The sequence below is a fragment of the Thamnophis sirtalis genome, unplaced genomic scaffold (genome assembly GCF_051295495.1).
Source record: "Thamnophis sirtalis isolate CommonGarterSnake01/CBP01778 unplaced genomic scaffold, rThaSir2_p1.2 scaffold_3, whole genome shotgun sequence".
Classification (NCBI taxonomy): Eukaryota; Metazoa; Chordata; class Lepidosauria; order Squamata; family Natricidae; genus Thamnophis; species Thamnophis sirtalis.
Window position 1 is genome coordinate 70546967 of NW_028261383.1, and position 21168 is coordinate 70568134.

The following is a 21168-nucleotide window of genomic DNA, read 5'->3' on the forward strand; positions in this document are numbered from 1 at the left end:
AAAAGTATGGCAGCAACTAGGTGGCTGGACTCAAACAGCAATCAGTGCACAGTTGAAAAACTGGAAGAATCAAATTGGAATGAGATCTCCCCCCCCCCCCAATGGAGAAAGTATATTTAATATGGTCACTAAGAATCAATACCAACTAAATTGCATATAATCAAAAGCATTCTACAATTTATGATAACATGTCTTTGTACATGTTCTTTCTTATCAAATTGTAAAAATGCTGCCAGTTTTCAACAGTCACAACTTTAAATTCAGTAATGCAATCAGGAGAGTCCCAAAGGTGTTTTTCCAAGAGGCAACTGGCCTTTCTTGTTTTTCCTTTTGAAGACGTTTCACTTTTCATCCAAGAAGCCTCTTCAGCTCTGACAGGATAGTGGGGAATGAAGGATCTATCTATCCCACTTTCCTGTCAGAGCTGAAGAGGCTTTTTGGATGAGAAGCGAAACATCTCCAAAAGAAAAAACAAGGAAGTCTAGTTGCCTCCTGAAAAAGCACATTTGGAACAACCATGACCTGGATAACAGAGAATCTCTACAGAAGTTTACAGACATCTGAAACAAGAGCTTTCAGGAGCTCAGACGTGGGGTGGGATGTCTCCAAACATACATGCTTGTACTTAATGAATCTGACATTGTAGGTCAAATGCTTTTTTTATAGTGGTAGCTGAATCTCAAGCTTAGAACACTGGAGCTGACTGACAATTGCTGTGTGCTGTTCTTGACAATTATTTACAGCTGAGTTCAGTTACACTATGTGGAAACCCAGTTCCTTGAGAAATCTACAATGCTTGGAAGAATGGAATGAAGAGGACTAGAGAAAGAAGGGTGGGTTCAATTATCAGAGCAATGAATACACCACAGAGAAGTCAAAAAGGCTGAGGTGAAGACAGAGCATCCTATAAAGAATATAACAATATTGACTGCTAATGGTCAACACCATCCTTGATGGCCCTTAATCAATCAATTAATGTAATACACTCAGCCACACTAAAAGTCCTTTCCTGGAAAGGATGCAAGTAATTATGAAATCATGCGTGCAGGTTTAGAATGATAGAATAGAGCTGGACTGGACCTTGGAGGTCTTCTAGTCCAGTCCCCTGTTCAAGCGGAAGAACCTATACCATTTCAGACAAGTGACTGTCTAGTCTCTTCTTAAAAACCTCCAGTGATGGAGCATCCACGATGTCTGAAGGCAAGCTGTTCCACTGGTTAATTGCAAGACTAGAAAAAAGCTACTGGAAAAAGCCCATTTGTTCCTGTTTACATGTGAAACTACTATAAAATATGCTTAATTGTGTTAAAATCCCTTTAAAAAATAGAACATTGTGTCATTTTCCCACTTCTATAGCTATTGTCTACTCAAAAGGTAAATGTAGATACCTCCACTTCAAAAAACTTCTCAATTTATACACAGTCACTGTGCGTCTATGTAAGTCTCATTAAATACATTAAATTCTAAATCACTATATAACCCTTATCATTATAATAGGGCATTGGTTATCCTTTAAGTTTGGGGTTTTGGGTCATTTTTGGCTTTTAGTTCAGATCCCAGACTGATTCAGGAATTGCTTTAGTCTGTAAGAACATACAACCTGATCTAGGTCAGGATATCTACTGTACTTCAATGCTTTTCCCAGGGATAAAGTTACTCATTTTCTTAAATTAAATTTTCTCCAGCACAAGAACTGGAGGTCGTCCATGACTTTGTGTACCTCAGCTCAACTATCTCTGACACTCTCTTTAGATACTGAGCTGAATAAACACATTGGTAAACCCACATTTTCCAGACTTACAAAGAGAGTATGGCTTAATAAGAAGCCAATGGAACATACAAAGATCCAGGTCTATAGAGCCTGCGTCCTGAGCACACTCTTGTACTGCAGTGAGTTGTGGACCCTTTATGCATGGCAGGAGAGAAAGTTGAACACCTTTCATATGTGCTGTTTCCGATATATTCTTGGCATCACCTGGTATGACCAAGTTCCAAGTAGCGCAGTACTGGAATGTAGTGGAATCTCTAGCATGTATACACTATTGAAACAGCAACATCTATACTGGCTTGGGCATGTCGTGAGAATGGCTGATGGTCGGAATCCAAAAGATCTCCTGTATGGAGAACTAGTGCAGGGAAAGGGAGAACACAGCTGTGATATAAGGATATCTGCAAGAGGGATCTAAAGGCCTTGGGAATGGACATTAATAGCTGGGAAACATTGACCTCTGATCGTTCAGCTTGGAGGCTAAAGACGCAGCATGGCCTTCTCCAATTCAAAGAGATACTTGTTCAGAAGGCTGAGGCAAAGAGGCAGTCCCGGAACCAGCAAAACCTGGGAGCTGGGCAGGGGACAGAATGTATCTGCCCTCAGTGCAGAAGGGATTGCCACTCCCGAATTGGACTTTTTAGCCACACCAAATGCTGCATTAGGACCTCTTTCCAGAGCATGATACCATAGTCTTTTGAGACTGAAGGATGCCAATGTAAAATAATCTTGTTGGCTCATGAGAAAAATGATCCATTTATCTTGTTCATTCAAAAAAATGAGTAAACACCTTGAAAATGTTTGATGAATAAAAATCCTGGTCCTATATATGATAGGAGGTAGGCTCCTTTCTCTCTTAAGTGTATCACACCAAATTTAATCCTAAATATGAGACTCAAGAGCTGAGTTTGTGACCAATGACTTGTTCAGCATTGTTGACAGAGGAATCAATGCAATGACAAAGTCTCCTTGAAAGATTCCTCTCTTGATGTTAACTTCTTCCAGACTATCGACCAGCAAGTGTGTCTTCCATTCTTCCATTGATCTTTACACAAAGCCTCTGATGTGCCTACTGGTTCCAGTTATTTCTAGGCACTTGATTATCCAAGTATGTGGTAGAGTCAAGTGCCAACTAACAATTACAGGAAGGTAGCAAACTCAGCTATATTCAAGTTGGGTTTCCTTCTCTCTTCCTTTTTTGTTCATCATCATCCCTCATCAATCTTATTTGGTCTCAGTTCTGAAGGCTGAAAGCTTTTCTATTCCATATAGATCAGGGGTGTAAAACTTGCGGCATCATGTTGTCATCAGTGACATATTGCAACTTTTCCCCCTTTGCTAAACCCAGCGTGTGATGCATCTGGGCCACGAGTTTGACATCCTGCTCTAGATGTACTGTTATGTATATAGTCTGTGATTGGTCACTGTTTTTATTTCTTAGCCATATCCATCAAGGTTTGCACCCATCCCAGTGGTTGTCTTTTGTTGATTGCCAGAAACCACCAGTCTTACCTCTTTGATATCTGATATCATGATCAGGTTCTCACTCAGTTCTATTCTCCTGCATACAAGATGACATCCCTGTCTCTTCTATATACCACTATTTCCAATTCCCAGGCTTCCAATTCAGCATGCCAATTTCTGAAAATTCTGGGACTTTAGGATTAGGCATAGAGTTAGGTAAAACAGATTGAATTTAAGAGTGAGTGTTGAACTGGAACAAAGTATATTCAGATACATTTTTGTCCGATAGCTTTATTTAGTCTAGGACTCTAGACTCATAGTTTTGTAAAGATTAATCATCAGAACACTAATGATTGACCAGTGATTAAGTAATATCTTCCTTGTAGTCATGTGAACATGCTACTGCTTAATGCAATAGTTTGTGGGAGTAGTCTGCAGCAGACGTGGTTGCTTTTTTGGAGAACATAATACCTTTCATAAGGTTGCTCATATGGAGGCTGTCCAGCAGTAGCAATTTCAACCGCTACTTTTTTTCTTTTTTCTTTTTAAATAAGATTTTGAAAAATTTAGTCATCTGTATAAACATTTTCCCATTTTTTAAAAAGAAGTAAGGATTATAGTTAGGTTAAAAGAAAAAAATGAAAGTTTCAGTTTCTCTAGAATGAGCATTTTCCATACTGCAAAGTTTGGGAAAACTATCACCAACTAACTATGCCAGCATGGAAAGCAGAGTTCTTCTTTTTTTAAAAAAGCTAAGTCTTACCCAAGTGAAACAAAAAAGACCTGAAACTTTGAAAAAAGAAAGAAAAAAGGAACCAAACTAATCTGAAAAGCTTACAGAGTTCCAAGTATGCCTTAAAATCCATAGAAAATTGGGGGAGTGTCTGAAATAGATTACTCTGTTTCCCTGAAAATAGGACCTCCCTGGATAATAAGCCTAATCAGGCTTTTGAGCGCATGTGCTAAAATAAGCTCTCCCTGTAAATATTGCAACATAGCAGCAACCATGAGGTAACCATACTCGCCACCTCCTGCACTTCAAAAATAATAAGACCTTCCCGAAAATAAGGCCAAGTGCTTCTTTCGGGAGTCAAAAGAAAATAAGACCCTGTCTTATTTTAGGGGAAACACAGTAAATGAATGTGTGAAGGAGAGAAACATGAAGTCCAAATGAAATTATTTACAACTGTGTTCTTAGCAAAACACAAATCTTCTGTAGGGGATTTCCCAAAAAATTATATTCCTTGCTATGCAACACAATGTATAAATTGATTAAATACTGATGATATTCAAAACCTTCTGGGTAAATAAAGATTTGCATGAAAGAGTAAATGACTGCTGTAACAAAAATATTGAATTAGTTCTGTGTTTGCCCTTCATATTTAATAAGTGGACAAAGGCCATTTTAATAACAAAGTATAAACAGAAGTGTGGAAGCCAAAAAATTATACGGATGGAGGCCATGTTCTAAAAAAACTGATGAAAAATGTGCAGAAGAAAAAAAACCTAGAAAAGAGATTAGTAGGGTTTCCTATTAAAACTTATTAAGAGTAACACATGTTAAAATGTTTGTGTGAAAAGACAATATGGGCTTGCACTATTAAAGTTTTTCATAAAGTTTCTTTCCACAGATTTATAACAAAAACTAAACAGGATAAGAAAATACATATAGGAACATTAACTGTCTCAAGAACAAAATGAAGAAATTAGAGATAATGGATAGCTGCCAACTAAAAAGACTTTAAAGAGGGATTCGAATGCTGAACAAAAATTTGTGCTTTCTAAAATAGAAAATATTTTACTGGACAGACTGCTGCAGTTAACAGAAAGTTTCAAAGAAGACATAAAATTTATAGTTTACATTATGAGATACGTAGTCCTTAAAAATTAAGCATGTAACATTTAGTAGCAAAAGGAAGAGAAAACATTATCTTATCAGTACCTGATTGCCCTTGTCGTGTTTCAAGTTAAAACTAAAAGCTCAAGGAACTACTAAATCCTGCTGTTCAGTGCAGCAAAAACACCAGATTGATTAATAATAAAACCCAAAGGGCAAAGTCTGACAGAAACAACTTTAGGCAGCTTATTCAAAGTGGGATTTGAGCAAAATTGTATTTGCTATCCTGCAAACCCCATTCATTTTAATCAATTCTGCATATACCTACCATGGGGAAAGCCTTTTTGTTCACTTATGAATTTGGTCATTCAATCTCAAATCGAATTACAAAAGGAAAGCATCAACATACAGTTTTCGTGGTTCACACAGAGCATTGACCCAAGGGAAGGTAATGAAATAAAGAAAAAGTTGGATACTAGAAAGGGACATTTTAATTCCTTGGGAATTAAGTGCAATGTATGGAGTTTAATAGCATACTTGTTTTACAATTTTGACTGCCAAACACATCTGTTTAACATTAATAATTAAATCTGAAAACTGGGATCTCTGAACCAGGAGTCAATATTTAGAAGAAAATTCATTAAAAAAGTACAATTCATAATCGTTTTAGTCATTAAAATAAATTGGTGCAGAAAAGAAATATATGGGGTGTACTCTTCTGGGTTAGTTTTTTTTTTTTTTTTTTTAGAAATGTAGTAGAAATGTTACTTATAAAAAACATTAGTATGTTAGAGGCTGTTTGATATTAAGTACCCCTCTTAGTTTTTCAGAAGGAAAAGGAATATAACAGCATCACAAAGTCATTAGGAAGTCCTGCAGCTTTTATGTGGTGCAAAGTTTTCCAGTTGGAAGATGAGATCAACAGCAGCTTCAACATCTGACACTACGTGGTTTGGTTCTACTAAAGCAGGATCAAATCTGAAATCCCTGTGACCATGAAAGACAGTCTCAGTGATGTTCTCCCTTGTATCAGAAGGCACCTCTGTGTGAGGGTTATAAACTCCGGTGCAAACAAGAACAGACGTACATCTTGTGGCAGTAGCTGATGCAAGTTCATTTTCCCAAGAATTCTCAAGCTCCTCTTCCTGGGAAACAGTGGCAGATCTTGTGCCCCCTAGTGCTTTGGCCTGGACATGAGCCTTAGAACTTCTTGAGATCCTCTCTTCAAGGTAGCGGTTGTAAAGATTAGCACCATAAATATCTGTCATCAGGTTGTCCCTAGAAACCCAGGAAAATTCCATTGGAACAAAAATATAGAAGGTATAAGTATAATTATTAGGGCAGCAGAGTTCAATTTATCAAAAGTTTTCAACTTCAGTCATGACTGAAGTTGAAAACTCCATGAATTTGGAGAGGTGCTTAGAGTGGGAAATAAACTACTCTTTGCATAATGTGCCACCCTCTCTTCATGGGAAACTATATATGTCAAAGCTCCCTTTGCGGGAATTTTACTCCTGATCCAGCAGTTTTCTAAACTCAAATCCTACTGCATGGCATTGCACTGGGCCTCTTATTCTTTTGGACAAATGCAGTTTAATGGAATATTTAAGGAGTACAGATGGTCCTTGGATAATGATAGTAATTGGGACTCTAATTGGGAATGTGGGTAGGGGGATGTCAGTATATTGCCCCCAACAGTCTGGGTCCTCATTTTACCAACCTCGGAAGGCTGAGTCAACCTGGAACCGTTGAGATTCAAACTGCCAAATTGCAGGCAGCTGGCAGTCAGCAGAAGTACCCTGCAGTACTGCATTGTAACCACTATGTCACCACAGCTCTTGGCGTAGCAGATTCCTCAGGAGAAAAAGTGGAAGAATCGACTTAAAGGAGCAATTTGTGCTTTTCCTTGTCAGCTTTGCTTGTGGGAAGCTAATAGAGAAGGTTGCAAATGGTGATCAAATGACTGCAGTCACATGACTGCGATGCTGCAACTGTCGTAAGTGTGAGCTGGTTACCAAGCATTATAATAGCAATCAAGTGGCTGTGGGGTGCTGTGATGGCCAGAACACTGAGGACTGGTTATAAGCCTGGTCACAACTTTGACTGGTTGCTGAACAAGCGGTAGTTAACTGAGAATTGCCTGTGTTATTTTAAGTATTTAAAATAATAAATTTTAAAAACTTATAAATTTTTTAAGGTTGCAAGTGTGAACCTAATCTTTTCTAATCTGTTGCCAGTGGAATGTCTTTGAGGTCACCTTTCAATTTCCTCAATGGGACATGGCCGAAACTATAGTTCAATGCAAGCAAAAAATATTATTTTGAAGATGAGCATGTTACAGCCTCGCGAGTGTTCTTACAGTGCAACCAATTCATGCATATCCCAATATCAAATTGACACACTCAACACTGCCAAAAGTTACAGATTGTTAGGAATATAATTCTAACGGTTGGGTTGGCAATATATAAATCATGTAACAATGTTGTACCTATTTCTTTAAATCATACTGTAGAATGTGATTGGTTGCTGTTTTCCTCAATCGGCCATAAGAGGGAGCCAGAACGACTGTTAGCTCTCTCTGTTTCGTTAGATGCTGGGCTGATCTGATCTGAATGTTTTGGAAGCTGGCTGTTAGAAAGTGCCATGAGCTATTGTAAGTTTTGCATGTGTTAGCAAACTTTGAATACTGAACTGATTATATGATACTGGACTATGTTATTTGGATTATCCCTTAACTGAAAGACATTGATGACTGACTTTCTTATCCGTGTATGACTTGGACTGTTTGATGGACTCTGATACCTCTATTTCCACAAAAGTAAAAGCCTATTTAAACTGCAGTGTCTCTGTATGCTGGTTTGTGTGTTCTCCAACACAACTCTCAAACGCTTCACTGAACGTATTCGCTCTTCCAATGGGGAGCTTACTTAACACAGATGACAATTAAATTTTAAAAAATTTGACATCTCAGAATTTTAACTTTCAATTGAAAAGGGTTTTTTAAACACTGTTTTCCACAAGCATGAATACAATCTGAAATGCACAAACTGGGTAAGGCGCCGGGCAAGCTTCTTTAATTTATTATGTCGGAATTACTACAATTCTGAAATCCCAGTAAACTGGAATACAGAAATAGAAGATAAAGGAAGCTGGATCATTTCAGCACTCCTAGGCTGCCTGTTTATTGGCAGCCATGCAATGGCATTTCATGCTAAATAGTCTCATTTTACAATAGGCAGGATTATATTGCAATGAAATTACTTTCAAAATCAATCTGAAGCTTAGCTGAAACTGTACAATTACATGAGTAACCAATTATTCAAAAGTTCTCTCATATAGCTCTTCCAAAGTGAAATCTGTAGTGTTTGAACTGAAATCTCAAGCATGACATCCATGAACTACAAGGCAACCTTAGCTGGTGCTGGGGACCAATCAATTCCATTAAGAAAACATGATTGTAACACTTAAGTACACAGCAGCAAGTCTTTTCTTTGCTAGAGGCAGCGAGATCTTAAAAGAAGGTTTCAAATTAATTGGCAGATTGGGTAGTGATATGTAGAAGTACGGGACAGATTTTGTTATTAGTTTTCTGTCTAACCTGTCTCAAAGAGCAAGAGTGAACTGGCACCCTGCCAAACAATTATTTTAGAAATCAACATATTTTCAGTGGGCTATCTAAATACTCCTCTCAATTGTCTACCTCCATTTAACTTGGAACAATAGCTTGCCTGAAATTTAACTTTTGGTGGTTGGGGAGGGGGGGGCAGGATAGCAAATGAGAGGGAAGAAAATAAATCTCCTACCCAATGGCATACAACGTTTGAACAGGGCTCTTCCACTGCTTTGCAAATGCTTGAGTCCTAATGAGGTACTCTGCATAGTGATAAGTCACTTCACTAGGCTTTCCCATTAATGCTTCATATTTCAATTCTTTGCCAGTGATCTTCTTATAAATATTTTCCAAACAAACCATAAATGTTCCATGCCCAAACCTGAAACACAGAAATAAAATTTGGTCAATAGAATTATATTGTTGACTAGGATAAAAGTAATGTATTACATTAAAAGGAAGAATTTTATATATACTATTCATCCAAATCCTTAGCTTCTCCTCTGCGAATTATAAGGCAAGATTGTTTTGACTCACTTTTTCTTCTGCCTACATTATTCTTGGCAGTTACTTAAAAGTTGAAGAAACATGCCAAAACATTTTAATGATGTAGGAAAAAAAACATCTGGGCAAGATAGCCTCCACAAAACGTTTATAAGGCTGAATTAATTAAGTTTACTGTGAGAATATTATCTTGATGCTTTGGGCAGGACCACAAAAAACAAACAAACACCAATGCTATGGTTAGAATCAGAGAAAAATAACAGTTTAATTTCAAGAGAAAAAGGCATTAACTCAGAAGCAGAAGTTACATATGCTATATGTAGTAGCAGTCAACTATTACAACAGTAGTCTAATTGGCAATTCAATTAGGTTTGACAAACTGAGATATACATGTACTATAAATAAAACAATTAACTTTATTCTATGTATACCTGCACACAAAAACTAGATTTCTTGTGTTTTCAATGATACTTGTAATGCATCTCAAAGTAGTATTTCCAGCCAAGCTTTTTCCCATAGAATTGCTCTTATTATGAGAGGCCTCTCTTTTTCTTTTTCTTTCAGGATTTATCAGGATGGTATCCCAAGCATCGGTTATCATTGGAAATGCCAAAATGGCATTATACATATAAAATGGATTTCTACATTCTTCCAGGTGGCTGACAAAGCAATAAGTGCATTTTAAATGAGAGGGAAGATCTTGTCACTACCCAAATATTAATTCAAGCTTTGGATATATTCATTGAACAATCACCAATTCCGTCTCTGATCACACAATTATGACACGACACATCTTTGACTATGGTACATAGTAGTTGAGAATCTATGTTAGAACCTAAAGAAAAGTACCCCCAGAACTAGCATCTTTGCCTTACCTTGGGGATTGAGCTTCAGCTGCCCACATCAAGTCCATATTACAAGCCAATACAGGAATATGTGGATACGTTCGTTCATAAGGATTTCCAGGATAGCCACTTGTCAAAAGAACGTCTATTATCAATTGTAAGTTGGTTTCCCACCTCACTGGCTCACCAAACAAAATAACTGCTGTAAGATAAGCACAATATCAATGTGTTACATGTGGGTGATTATAAGCTATTTCTTAATGCAAAATAACCAACACACTTTGTTACTTCATGCACACTAGTTCATGTACACTATAACAAGAATAGGCAAACCATGGGCCTGGGCTGCATTTAATCATTGAATCGATTGCATTTAATCATTGAATTTATTTTTAATCAGCTCATAAAGGCTGCTGTGATCATGCCATCAAAATTTAGCAGCAAATAAATACATAAAAATTAGCACATCTTAAAATGCAGATTTTTTTTTTAAAGTATCACAAAAACCACTTGGGGTAACATTACATTGGTGTGTGTGCACTGATATTTTTTTTAAAAAATAATTACTTTGTATTTAATGTTCTTTTTCTTTTTAGAAATAGACAAAAAACACAAGAAAGAAATCAAACTGTACAAAAACCATTTTTTAAAAATGTAAATTGCCAGTGGAATATAATTACAAACAACATCTGTAACATGAATTAGCACAGAATAATAATTATGATGCTACTTTAAAATTCACATTACTAGCTTTTTCATTAGTTTTTAAATCTCATATGAAATTGAAACTGTAAGAATGAGGTTTGGTAAAGAACTAGAAACTTTACAGCTTAACATTAATGGTAGATTTATAATGTAGATGGTAGAAAAATCAAAGAAACAAATAAAAATGAACAAACTGTCAGTATCATTGTAAAATGATGTATATATTGTTTATTATGACTGTCACATTCTTATTCAGATGTATCACAGCAGCTAGCAAAAATTAGCAAAATGCTTTCAGAGCTATCACAAAGCAGTCCATTTTACTTGGGAGTAAATTTCAGAATTAAACATAAACATCTAGACATACTGACCTTCAATCTTGGGGAATTCCACTGTGGGTAAGTGCTACAAATTAAAAACAAATTATATTTACTAAGAAAAGTATCCTTTATTAGCACAAAGAAGAAACAAAGTAAACAAACCCCTCAACATTATGGGCACAGACCATGTTCTGATTAAATTCCCAGCACCTCTAAAATTAAAATCAGTCATCACAAATATAAGGAGATACTTCCCATTTATATAACTTGCACACTTGTGTCTTAGATCTTGAATGTTTCCTCCCATAACCTTGCTGTAAAAAAGTCCATATAATTGTCAATGTGTCTTAGAAATGTCTTCTGTGTTTATAACACAGAATCCTCTCTAACATATCACTTATCTTCTTAGCCATAATTCAATATGCCACCAGAACTTCTTCCTCCATTCTTCTGACTGTACACCTGTGATCATCTGAACTCTTAACTATACTATTAACCTCATGTCATTTCCACATATTCAATTGCAGCTCATTTGATCTGTAGAAGATGCATTATGTTCAACAGCACTATATCACAGATGTGAAGATGAAAAACACATCCATGCATTCTTCTGTATTCAATTTTTAATGTTTTTATAACATACACATTCGATGGCATATGCTGAATTTCATCTTCACAGTTAAAATTTACAGTCTATAAGTATGAGGAGGCTGATTGGGGATTATGGAATATCACATGAAAGGCTATGGGTAACTTCAGTTGTTTTGCCTGGCAAGCAAACTTTGCCAACCTCGCTCAAGACAATGCTTTCAAGTAATCATGGGAAAAGACTGGGGACACCTGAACTAAACTATATCCTAAAATTGGCAGATCAGGTCAATTACTTTCAACACTCTACTGAATTAAATTATTTTACTCTGCTTTCTCTTTTCTGAAGCTGCATGTGTGTTTGCTGCAAAATGGTATACCAGTAACATCTACATCATAATGTGCTTACCAGAGAAAGAGCAAAACAGCTGCATCCAAAATAACAAACTATAACCACTCCTTCCTGCAAAACAAGCAAGCCTGTATAGCTAATTGACATGAACTCCAGATGTCAGGAGAGACTCAACTGAACAAACTGGATTAGTCCAATTCTGCTGCCCTCTTTGCCCTCTTTGCCCTCTTCCCTACTACAATACTTGAACCTTTGTGTTATTAGTCATTGGTAGCATTTCCTCAGTTGCTCTCTTGGCTGCTATCAAATCTGTTCTAGGATCAGTCAATATTGAGAAACTCTAAGAAGAAAGAGTGCAATCTTTTAAGTGCTACGAATGATGCAAAGAAAGATATTTTAAATACATCATTTGTGTACACAGTGCATAACTTTTGACAACCAAATTAGCAGCCCAATAGACTACTGTAATTACAAAGTAAAATATGTGAAAGGAATTATTAAAGAGAAAAAGAGATAAAGTACAGTACACCTACCAAAACTTTAGGTCTTCTGTCATGATCTACCATGTCCAATAAGGGATAGGTTTCTCGCAACCTGTCAATTGTAATAGGCCGACAAAATCCAAGACTAATGACATATTGGTTATGGATAGCAATGCATCTATGTTTTAATGAAAGGCATATTTGTTTTGCATTCCCTAAATAATAAATTTAAATGGCAGAGACAGACATATTCTAAGTCCTTTATAATTTACAGTACATTCCAATCTGAAACATTTATGAGAGTTCCTAATAAATGGCTTCAAACTTATTTTTAGGAACTTTGCTTTGAAAATATTTAACTCTACTCAAAGAAAGAGGAACGTTGGATTAGTGGAATTGATTCAAGGAGTCAGGAGGCAAAGGAGATCTACTCCCCCTTCTTAGTTTGTCTTATCTTTTTACATTGTGTATCATCCCATTTGAGATTTCCTAAATTCATGGAGTTGATGGGAGACGTTTTCTGCTTTCTCTACAAAATGTATCTTTGAATCTTGAGGCAAAAACAATACACACCACATGCTTAACTAGCACATCTCCCTATCATGCATCTTCAGCCCAATGCAGAATGAACCCAGTATTTCCAAGGATACTGCTTAGCGATGTCAAGGAGCGGGCCTTGTCCTGATACAAGAACACATTTGTCATGATAACGCCTGAACATTCGCAAAGGACTGTGGGACATCATAACTTGGTCTTTGGAAATCTAGGAGAGAGGACAAGTAGATAATCTGTTTTCATTCTTGTACAGATAGCACTTGAATTATGACCATTTGTTACAGTGATTTGGGGAAAAAGGCTTCTGAAGGTTCGAGAGAATGGAGGCCACTCTTGTGGTGCTTTGGAAGTCTCATCCCCCAAATTGCTTCCAAAAGAAATGGGAAATGTAGAACAATATCTATCTATCTATCTATCTATCTATCTATCTATCTATCCATCCATCCATCCATCCATCCGTGTGTGTGTGTGTGGTGTGTGTGTGTGTGTATGTATATGTGCGTGTGTGTGTGTGTGTGTGTGTGTGTGTTCCAGCATAACTCTGGAATGCCTCCAGCAATTTCAAGCAAATTTGGTACACAGATTACTTACCCTCTGGAAACAAATACTATGGAGGTAAGACAGTCCTAACACCATTCAGTGTGTGTGTTCTGCTAAGATACAGCCTGTTGTGTCTTGCAATGGCTTCTACTGTACTGCCATAAAATGGCTTCTACTGTGCAGCGCAGTGAAGTCACCATGGTAACCACTTCACAGTACTCAAAAAGGGGGCTCCCTCTGGTAAGGGAGAAAATTTAACATTACAAATTAAGGTTAAATTAAGATATCACTTTTCTTGACGCTTCTGGGGGCACAGGGAAAACATTTGTAACTAATTTAATTGTCGTCGAAATCAGGGGGTTTCCTGTCTAATACAGGATTATGATAAATAAATACAGAAGCAATGCCAGGTTATCAGCTAGTTTTAATTTTAAAAAATGACAAGATTTGTAATGAAGCTTAAAAAGCTGCTTCTATCAGTTGAAGGCAAAATTCTAAGCTATAGACAAATATACAACATTTCCAATTCATGTACTCTAGAGAAGAAAGAAAATGACAAGCATTTCAATAGATGGAATAAAGTTACTTACTGGAACTTCAAGAAGATGGGACAGTTGGTCTGCTTTCTTCTGACACAGACAGTTTCCTGCGTTAGTAACAAATACTACAGGCACCAAAAGTTGTCCCTGAGAATTAAGTAGTTTTTGAAAGGCTTTTCGGGCAGCAGGAATTGGGGTCCTTCCTCGTACCAATACTCCATCAATATCAAACAGAATGCCAAAGGTAGGTTGTACACTTAACTGAAATGGAAGACAGAAACAAGAGAAAGACAAATCTTGTTATTAACCAGACATCATGTAGCTTGAATTCATAAAATGTTTGTATAGAGTGTTACTCTTCTTTGCTTCAAGGAACTTCATTTAAATACATGGTTCCTCCTCCCTTTCATTGTATATTTACAGCAATCATGTGAAATTGCTAGAAGTGGCTAGTATTATCTTGTGAGGCTGTTTACACCAAGGATTATGCTCAGCTCAAGGCTATACAGTAAGCTTTATAACAGAATTGGGATTTTAGTTCTACTATTCCAGGAAACTCCTTTTAGCATTTGTACATTCTATATATTCATGCCAAGATCATCAACACACTGCCATATTACAAATTATTAATATTACAAATTAAGTGTGGCACTGAAACTTAAAAAAAATTTGGTTCATGAGCAGCATGTCATGGTGGATATTTGGGAATTTTTTTCATAAGAATAGTATGCTGTAATTCCCATACTCCTTTGTTGGGTATCTAGTAATAATACAATGTCAATGAACTCAAGGCTATAAAATGTAAGATGCCAAGTTCCTTAAGTTGTTCTCAGCCTCAGACAGCTGACTTGTAGAAGCAATAGGGCATAGGCATGTCACATTTGGAAAACCCAATTTTACCTGTATTAATCTATTTAATATAACTTGACAAGAAAAGTAAATATTTTTATATTGAGAAAGATAATGTTATTTCCAACTATCTATCCAAGACTACTTGTCCATTATGTCGCATAAGATATTAACTAAATAACTAGATTAGAAAAAGGGATCATGTAGAGAGGAATTTTAGCTACTGGAAAAACCAACTCAGCTACTGGAAAAACCAAACTCACTTCTGACGTTTTTGACTCAGATATATTTGTTAAACCGTTATTTCTATACAGTAAGTCTGATTAGGGATTGGATTATATTAATGTTTTGGCTTGTTTTAACTTACAAAACTCTTACTTTACAAAAAAGAAATATACTCTCACAGAGAAAAATAAAAACATTTAAAATGTCTGAAAATACATGTTCCAGAGAACATGAATGTATAATTCAAATGTTCCCACTGGAAGCTTATGGCATAGCTAAGACAAGAATCATATTAGATTTTTCTAATAGTTCACATACTGCAATAATTTGAGCATATACTAAGTTTTAATATAATCAAATCTAAGTCTTAGGGAAAAGAATAAGCATATAAAACAAATAAAAGTACACGATGCTTTTATGGTTTTCAATGTTTGAAATATTTGAAATAAAGAATAAAAGAATTCCAGTATCTCTCTGTAAATGCCTTCTTTTCTGGTTCAAAAACTGGATCCAACAATGCACATATTTAACATTTTTATTGAGGATTCTATTAGCAGCCTTTCTTTATATTGCTTTTTAATTTGTTTAGGTGTTAGCTATCTACACAAATACTAGATGCTAGAAAAGTATAAGTGGGAATTAAGTCATGACAGTAGAATATGCATTGGTATGAAATATATCATGAATCAATTCAAAGGAATATAGTGTAGTTTTCCTATTATAAGTGCCATTTCACATGTAGGAAAGACAGCACTTGTTTATTTTGCCATTTTTGCTAGATGGTGTTACTGCAATTGTTTTACAATATACTTGTACAATTACGAAAATTGACCAAGTGTAAACAACTCAAAACTTCTACTTGGCAAACCTTTCTATGCATCAGGCACAAGAGGATCATTAAAATCATAATTTCCAGTGTACAATATTTGTATTTACATACAAAGGCTGAGTCCTCCCACTGTATTCACAACCATATTTTATATGATTAGATGTTTAAGTAGTTAGTTTAGTGAATTAAAAATTTATGCCAAGTTAGATACTGGCACTTATATGCCCAATTACAGCATTATTTCACTACACATTTGCCCACAAGGAATATGGAGATAGTAATAACATATTATTAGTCATTTTAGTTTGGCTTTGCCCAGAAACCAGAAAGAAACTGTTGGCATAATGTCTGCATTCCATTTGCCAAAGCACTGAAGGGAAAAAAAATAAACAGCAGTTTGAAAGGTAGAATTGATTATTTATCAAGATGGTATCAATTTTTAACAAAACCATGTATTGTAGATAGATTATCTCCAGGAGAATATGTCCCCAACCTGGTTCTTCAGACTTTCAATGGCACACTTATTATTGCTATCAATGAAATTCATCATCTTTTTCTTTTTCTTTCCCCCTTTCCCAGCATCACTGGCTTCTCCAGATAAGTAAGTCTTTAGCATGTGTCCATAGTATGACCATTTCAGTCTGCTCATTTGTCTGCCATTAGTGAGATCTCTGGTTTGATTTGTTTGATGGCCTGTTGGTTTGTTGTCTTAGTATTTTCAGGTTTTGTCCAACACCAAATTTGAAAAGTTTCAGTACACTTCCCATCCTGCTTCTTCAAAGTCCAACTTCTGTACAGTGCAACAGAAAAAGAAAACCCTGTTGCCTGCACATTTTGATCTTTTGAAAGGTAGAAACATATTGCTAAAAAATGTAAAATCAAAAAGGGAAATAAAAGACTGTAACAAGTCCAGCAATCTCTTTTTTAAATAGTCAGCTTGAATTTGCTAATAGTGATGGCTCAGATTTATACATGGCTGCAAGTATGAACACAATCCCACATTTTATCTTTGGGATTATTCTTTGTACATGAAAACAAACTGAATGAACAAATGGCTATTGCAAAATATACCCATTGCAAAAGCAAACCATCTAGCCACCTCATATATCTTATTATGACTTATAATTCAATGAAATGTTTCTGAAAAACCTGAAAGTTCATGCCTTTTACAATATTGCAACCCATTATCATTAATGTCAAAGTTGCATCCCAAGTTGATTTGCTCTTATTTGTGCCTGCCTTTCAACAGGAGAGTAGTATCTAATTTCAAACATTACTGTATTTTTCATTATGCTTTTTCTAAAGAAACAAACATCCCTGAGTTCAAAATAATCTAGGAAAAGATATGTAAAGGGACTAGGATCCTCTCTGATCATCAGCAGGACATCTCCATAAAGACAGAATGATACCAAATGTGGTGGGATAGTGAAGTTGGCAAAACAAAAAGAAAATTTAAAAATGGGGAGGATCAGGACAGCAGGAAAAAAATAGTGTTTCCCTATAGGACAAGCAGAAGGGCAGCAGCTTCTAATGTTGCCCACTGTTCCATTCTAATCCCACCCCCCATCATGTGATTCAAAGAAGCAGCATTTGCAGCTTGCAGTGTTCCTATACATGGAGAACAGAAACAGAGGTGCAGCATGTTATTTTGGTACTTGGATGTTAAAACAGATGTTTCCAATGACCACTGCCTCTAAAAGGGTTTAAATGATTTCTGCATTCTGCATGTTCTTTTGAGTTTGTCATTATCCTAGTTTTTGCAGCAAACATTTATCAACTGATTGTTCCCATCTAACCCCTTCTCATGTATGGCTATTGATAATGAATGCAAAGATTAATGCTAATTTGTGAATCTTAATATTTAGAGTTAACATTGTTAACTCTGAATCTGATCCTCCTCTAAACTAAACGTAATAATAATTTATGCACTCTTTCCCCCACCTAGTACACAGTTCCTTGCTTAAGGAACTACAGCAGTAGTGATGATTACAAAAAGAGTGCTACTAGTTGAGACAGGTTACTTGAGCCCAAATAACTATGCTTAAACTTGAAATGTTAAGAAGCTTTATATACAACTCCTAGCCTGAAGGTTTTCTCCAGCTAGCAAACAACACAGAATTCCTATGTTTGGTTAACTCAGGGATGACTAAAAAAAAAGCACATGCTTGTAAACCAGGACGATTAAGAAAGAAAACATTAGCAATCTTTATCATTTAAGGCAAACTCTTCTCTGCATGAATTGTTTCAAACAAGATAACCCCGCTTAAAATGAACTGAGAATGTACAGCAAATATTTTGGAATACCAATTCTTGATCACTCAAATCAGAGCATGCACGTTAACAGTTTGGTGAACTTCTCAAGAACTCATTAAATATAAGTTTCACACTACCCAGGAGTGCGATCTTATGTATTTGGTCAGGAATTCAAGACTTTTCCTTCATCAAAAGTCCAGCCAGTCCATAATGAAAGGACCAGAGTTTTAAAGAAAACGGACAGGAGCAGAAGCAATCATCATCCCTATCCGATTTGACAGGAACCGAATGGCTGCTCCTGAGCAAAAAGAGTAACAACAACAACCAAAAACAACCGGGTCCCCAAAACCCATTGCTGTCTGCTTGAAAAAGGGGTGAAGTCCTGGCATAGCTCTCTTCTGAGAAACCCAGAGCTGGAAAGTAACGAATTCTGCTTTCCCTAGCTGACCCGTTTCCTCCAAAGTGGGGAAAGTGGCAGTAAGCGTGAAATGAAAACGAGAAGAAAAGTGATCTTAACCGGCAAGACCTTCTGTGTTTGCTTCCCTTCCCACCTCAATTCCGGCATTCAGACCCACGAAAGCGCGAAGTTTCAGTTTATTACATAAACACCCCCCACCCCCTTCTCCGCGTACGGCAGGGTCTTCCGAAAGCAGATGGCGCCAGGCTTTTCTTCCCCTCCCCTTCTGCTCCAGTTTGAAAGAAACGCCACCCCAGCACGGAAAGAAAGAGCCCCCGCTACACCTTAACGCTCTCGGGGCTTACTTGGGTCGGGGATGTGCGGGACTCAAGGGAGCGACGGGGGAAGGGGCTTCCCAAAACGCTCCCTCCCCCACGACATCCCGAGGCGAGAAAAAGCGAGCGAGCCCCTCTTACCTGGGCTCTACCTTTGCTCCCTCCGGAAGCTGCGGGAGCCGGAGCCTCGTGGCAAAGCCTGACCCTCCCCGGAGCTCCCGCAGCCAGAGTTCTTTGAAGACGCCGGCAGAGGAGGGGCAGCGGGCCCCGCATAGCGCCCGTCCCTTGCGCGGGCTCGCCCAAGACCCAGGCAGCCCTCCTGCCCGAGAGGCTCCCAGGAGAGCAGCGAGCGCCACAGCGCCAGCGCGGCCACGACCAGAAAGCCGACGCCGGCTTCTCCCTAATGCTTTTCTACGGGGCCGCCCCCTTTTGCTCTACGTTACTCCAAGAGGCGGAGCCTGCTAGGCACCACTGACATGCTCTTTCGCGTAGTTCGTCGCCTCCGGCGTTTCTACAGGGACCTGAGGAGAGAAATCGGCGCTCCGCTTCCCTTTGCCGATGGTTACGTAACTCAAGTTCTTATTCGCCTTTCTTTTGCGGGCGATGATGGACAGTTTGCATAGGGGCTTGTCATTTTTTCCCTTTTTGCAATTTTGCCCCGTTGGTAGGAAAAACAAAGATATTGCTGGATTTTGATTTTTAAAAAAAGGTAGAGAGCCTGTATATGCAAGACTATTTTACCTAAATTCGATAAAATGATTAACAAGCATATGGAAAGCTGAGTCGCTATCCGAAAGTAGGGATTTCAGTAAAGAAAGATGCTCCTAATCTAATTTCCATTTGGGGGGGAAAAATTTATAGCAGCAACAATCTGATTTTCACAAAAATAAATTTGTATTGAACCCATTTTCAAAATCTAAATTTTAATTAACGAATAGCAATTTATTTATTAAATAAAAATTTTATTTTCAGACAAACAAACACACATAACATAAAAGCCTCTTCAACTACAGGCTTGATTTCCCAACGACACAACATGCAATCTTGCTGTCAATATCTCTGTTCCTGGACGGTCCTTTTGGACCTAAACTGTTCAGCAATTTATTTATTTTTATATCCTCACTGGCTTTTGAGGAAAATTGGTCCATAATTTTGAATGGTTGGTGCTTTTATACACATATTACATTCCCATTGGGACACTCCTTTTGGTAAATTACAGAAAATGGAACAAATAATAAATATGAAATAGAAATTCAGCTAAGTCTAGATTGTACAAATGCTATTTACTGTACCTCCATAACATTGTCATTCCAATGCATTCAGAGTTCCACCACTTTTCGTACTTATCACTTTTTTCTGAGGTTCTGATAAACTTCATCCAATCCCAAGTTTCAGTCTTTTTCTCCTTAGTTCACCCATTCTTTCTTCATACATTTGTTTTGTGACTCCGTCTCCATTCATTTTATGCATCTAACAAACTCATCATATTTAGTACAGAGGTTGCTCACTTTTGTATTCAACCCACATTCCTTCAGCACTTGCATATCCTTGTCCATCTCTTCCTGCTTTTTTCACACGTACTTCTAAATGATCTTAATCCTACAGGATTCAATTTAGTTTTGTTTTTCCTAGTAATACAGATCATCCTGTTCTACACATTGTATTTATGTGGTTCCTGGTTATGAGTAGAATACATTTATTTTCAAAACGGTATTTTGGCAATCACTGTCCCCCAGATATGCCCCCAAAAATTCAGGTTCAGAAGCACTTTTCAAATTACAAAACTGCATTTTCGGAGAAATGCAACAGTTTGCTTGAAAGTTCTAGTGATTTTGCAATGCCCAGCTTCTTTCTGAAACCCACGAGTCTAGTGCATCCAAATCTCTAGTGTCAATCTCACTTATCATGGTGGGAAGGGTTTAAACTTTAAAGAATTGGCTTTGCCAATTACAGTATGTCTGCTTTGCTACTAATGGGTGCATCTTCATAAAATCTATAATCTTATATTATTTTTCTCTTATTCCAAGTTTTGAAATTTTGCTCCAAGTTTATATATAGCTATGGTTTTATAAAATGTATTTAAATATTCCATTCTTATCAGTAATATGATATACAGTATATGAAGACTGATTTGACTAATACTTTAAAAATGTTTTGTTCTGTCTTACAAT

General features: G+C 37.0%; 1 protein-coding gene across 3 annotated transcripts; it reads right to left on the bottom strand.

Annotated features, from left to right (window-relative positions):
- Positions 1 to 5544: 5544 nt before the first annotated feature.
- On the bottom strand, positions 5545 to 19307 carry LOC106542306 (haloacid dehalogenase-like hydrolase domain-containing 5). 3 transcript variants are annotated; one of them, XM_014057995.2, is made up of 8 exons: positions 19139 to 19307; positions 14161 to 14370; positions 13126 to 13238; positions 12527 to 12620; positions 11105 to 11138; positions 10059 to 10230; positions 8873 to 9061; positions 5545 to 6347 (listed from the first exon to the last, which is right to left on the bottom strand). In XM_014057995.2, exons 1-8 carry the CDS (start codon positions 19268 to 19270, stop codon positions 5933 to 5935), a joined length of 1359 nt encoding a protein of 452 aa, XP_013913470.2. In that variant the 5' UTR covers positions 19271 to 19307; the 3' UTR covers positions 5545 to 5932. The 3 variants fall into 3 exon arrangements, with proteins under 3 accessions (XP_013913470.2, XP_087565225.1, XP_087565224.1); XM_087709099.1 differs by having other exon boundaries at positions 10059 to 10227; positions 19028 to 19307; XM_087709098.1 differs by having other exon boundaries at positions 19028 to 19307.
- Positions 19308 to 21168: the final 1861 nt, after the last annotated feature.

Bases quoted from the DNA above. Each gene is read 5' to 3' on its own strand.
- LOC106542306 (XM_087709098.1), bottom strand. From the start codon at position 19,270: ATGCGGGGCCCGCTGCCCCTCCTCTGCCGGCGTCTTCAAAGAACTCTG. The intron at 11,139-12,526 runs GTAGGTGTACTG...TTTAATTTGTAG, and splicing joins ACAGAAGACCTAAAGTTTTG to CACTTACCCACAGTGGAATT. The intron at 6,348-8,872 runs GTAGGAGATTTA...CTGGGTTTCTAG, and splicing joins CAAACGTTGTATGCCATTGG to GGACAACCTGATGACAGATA.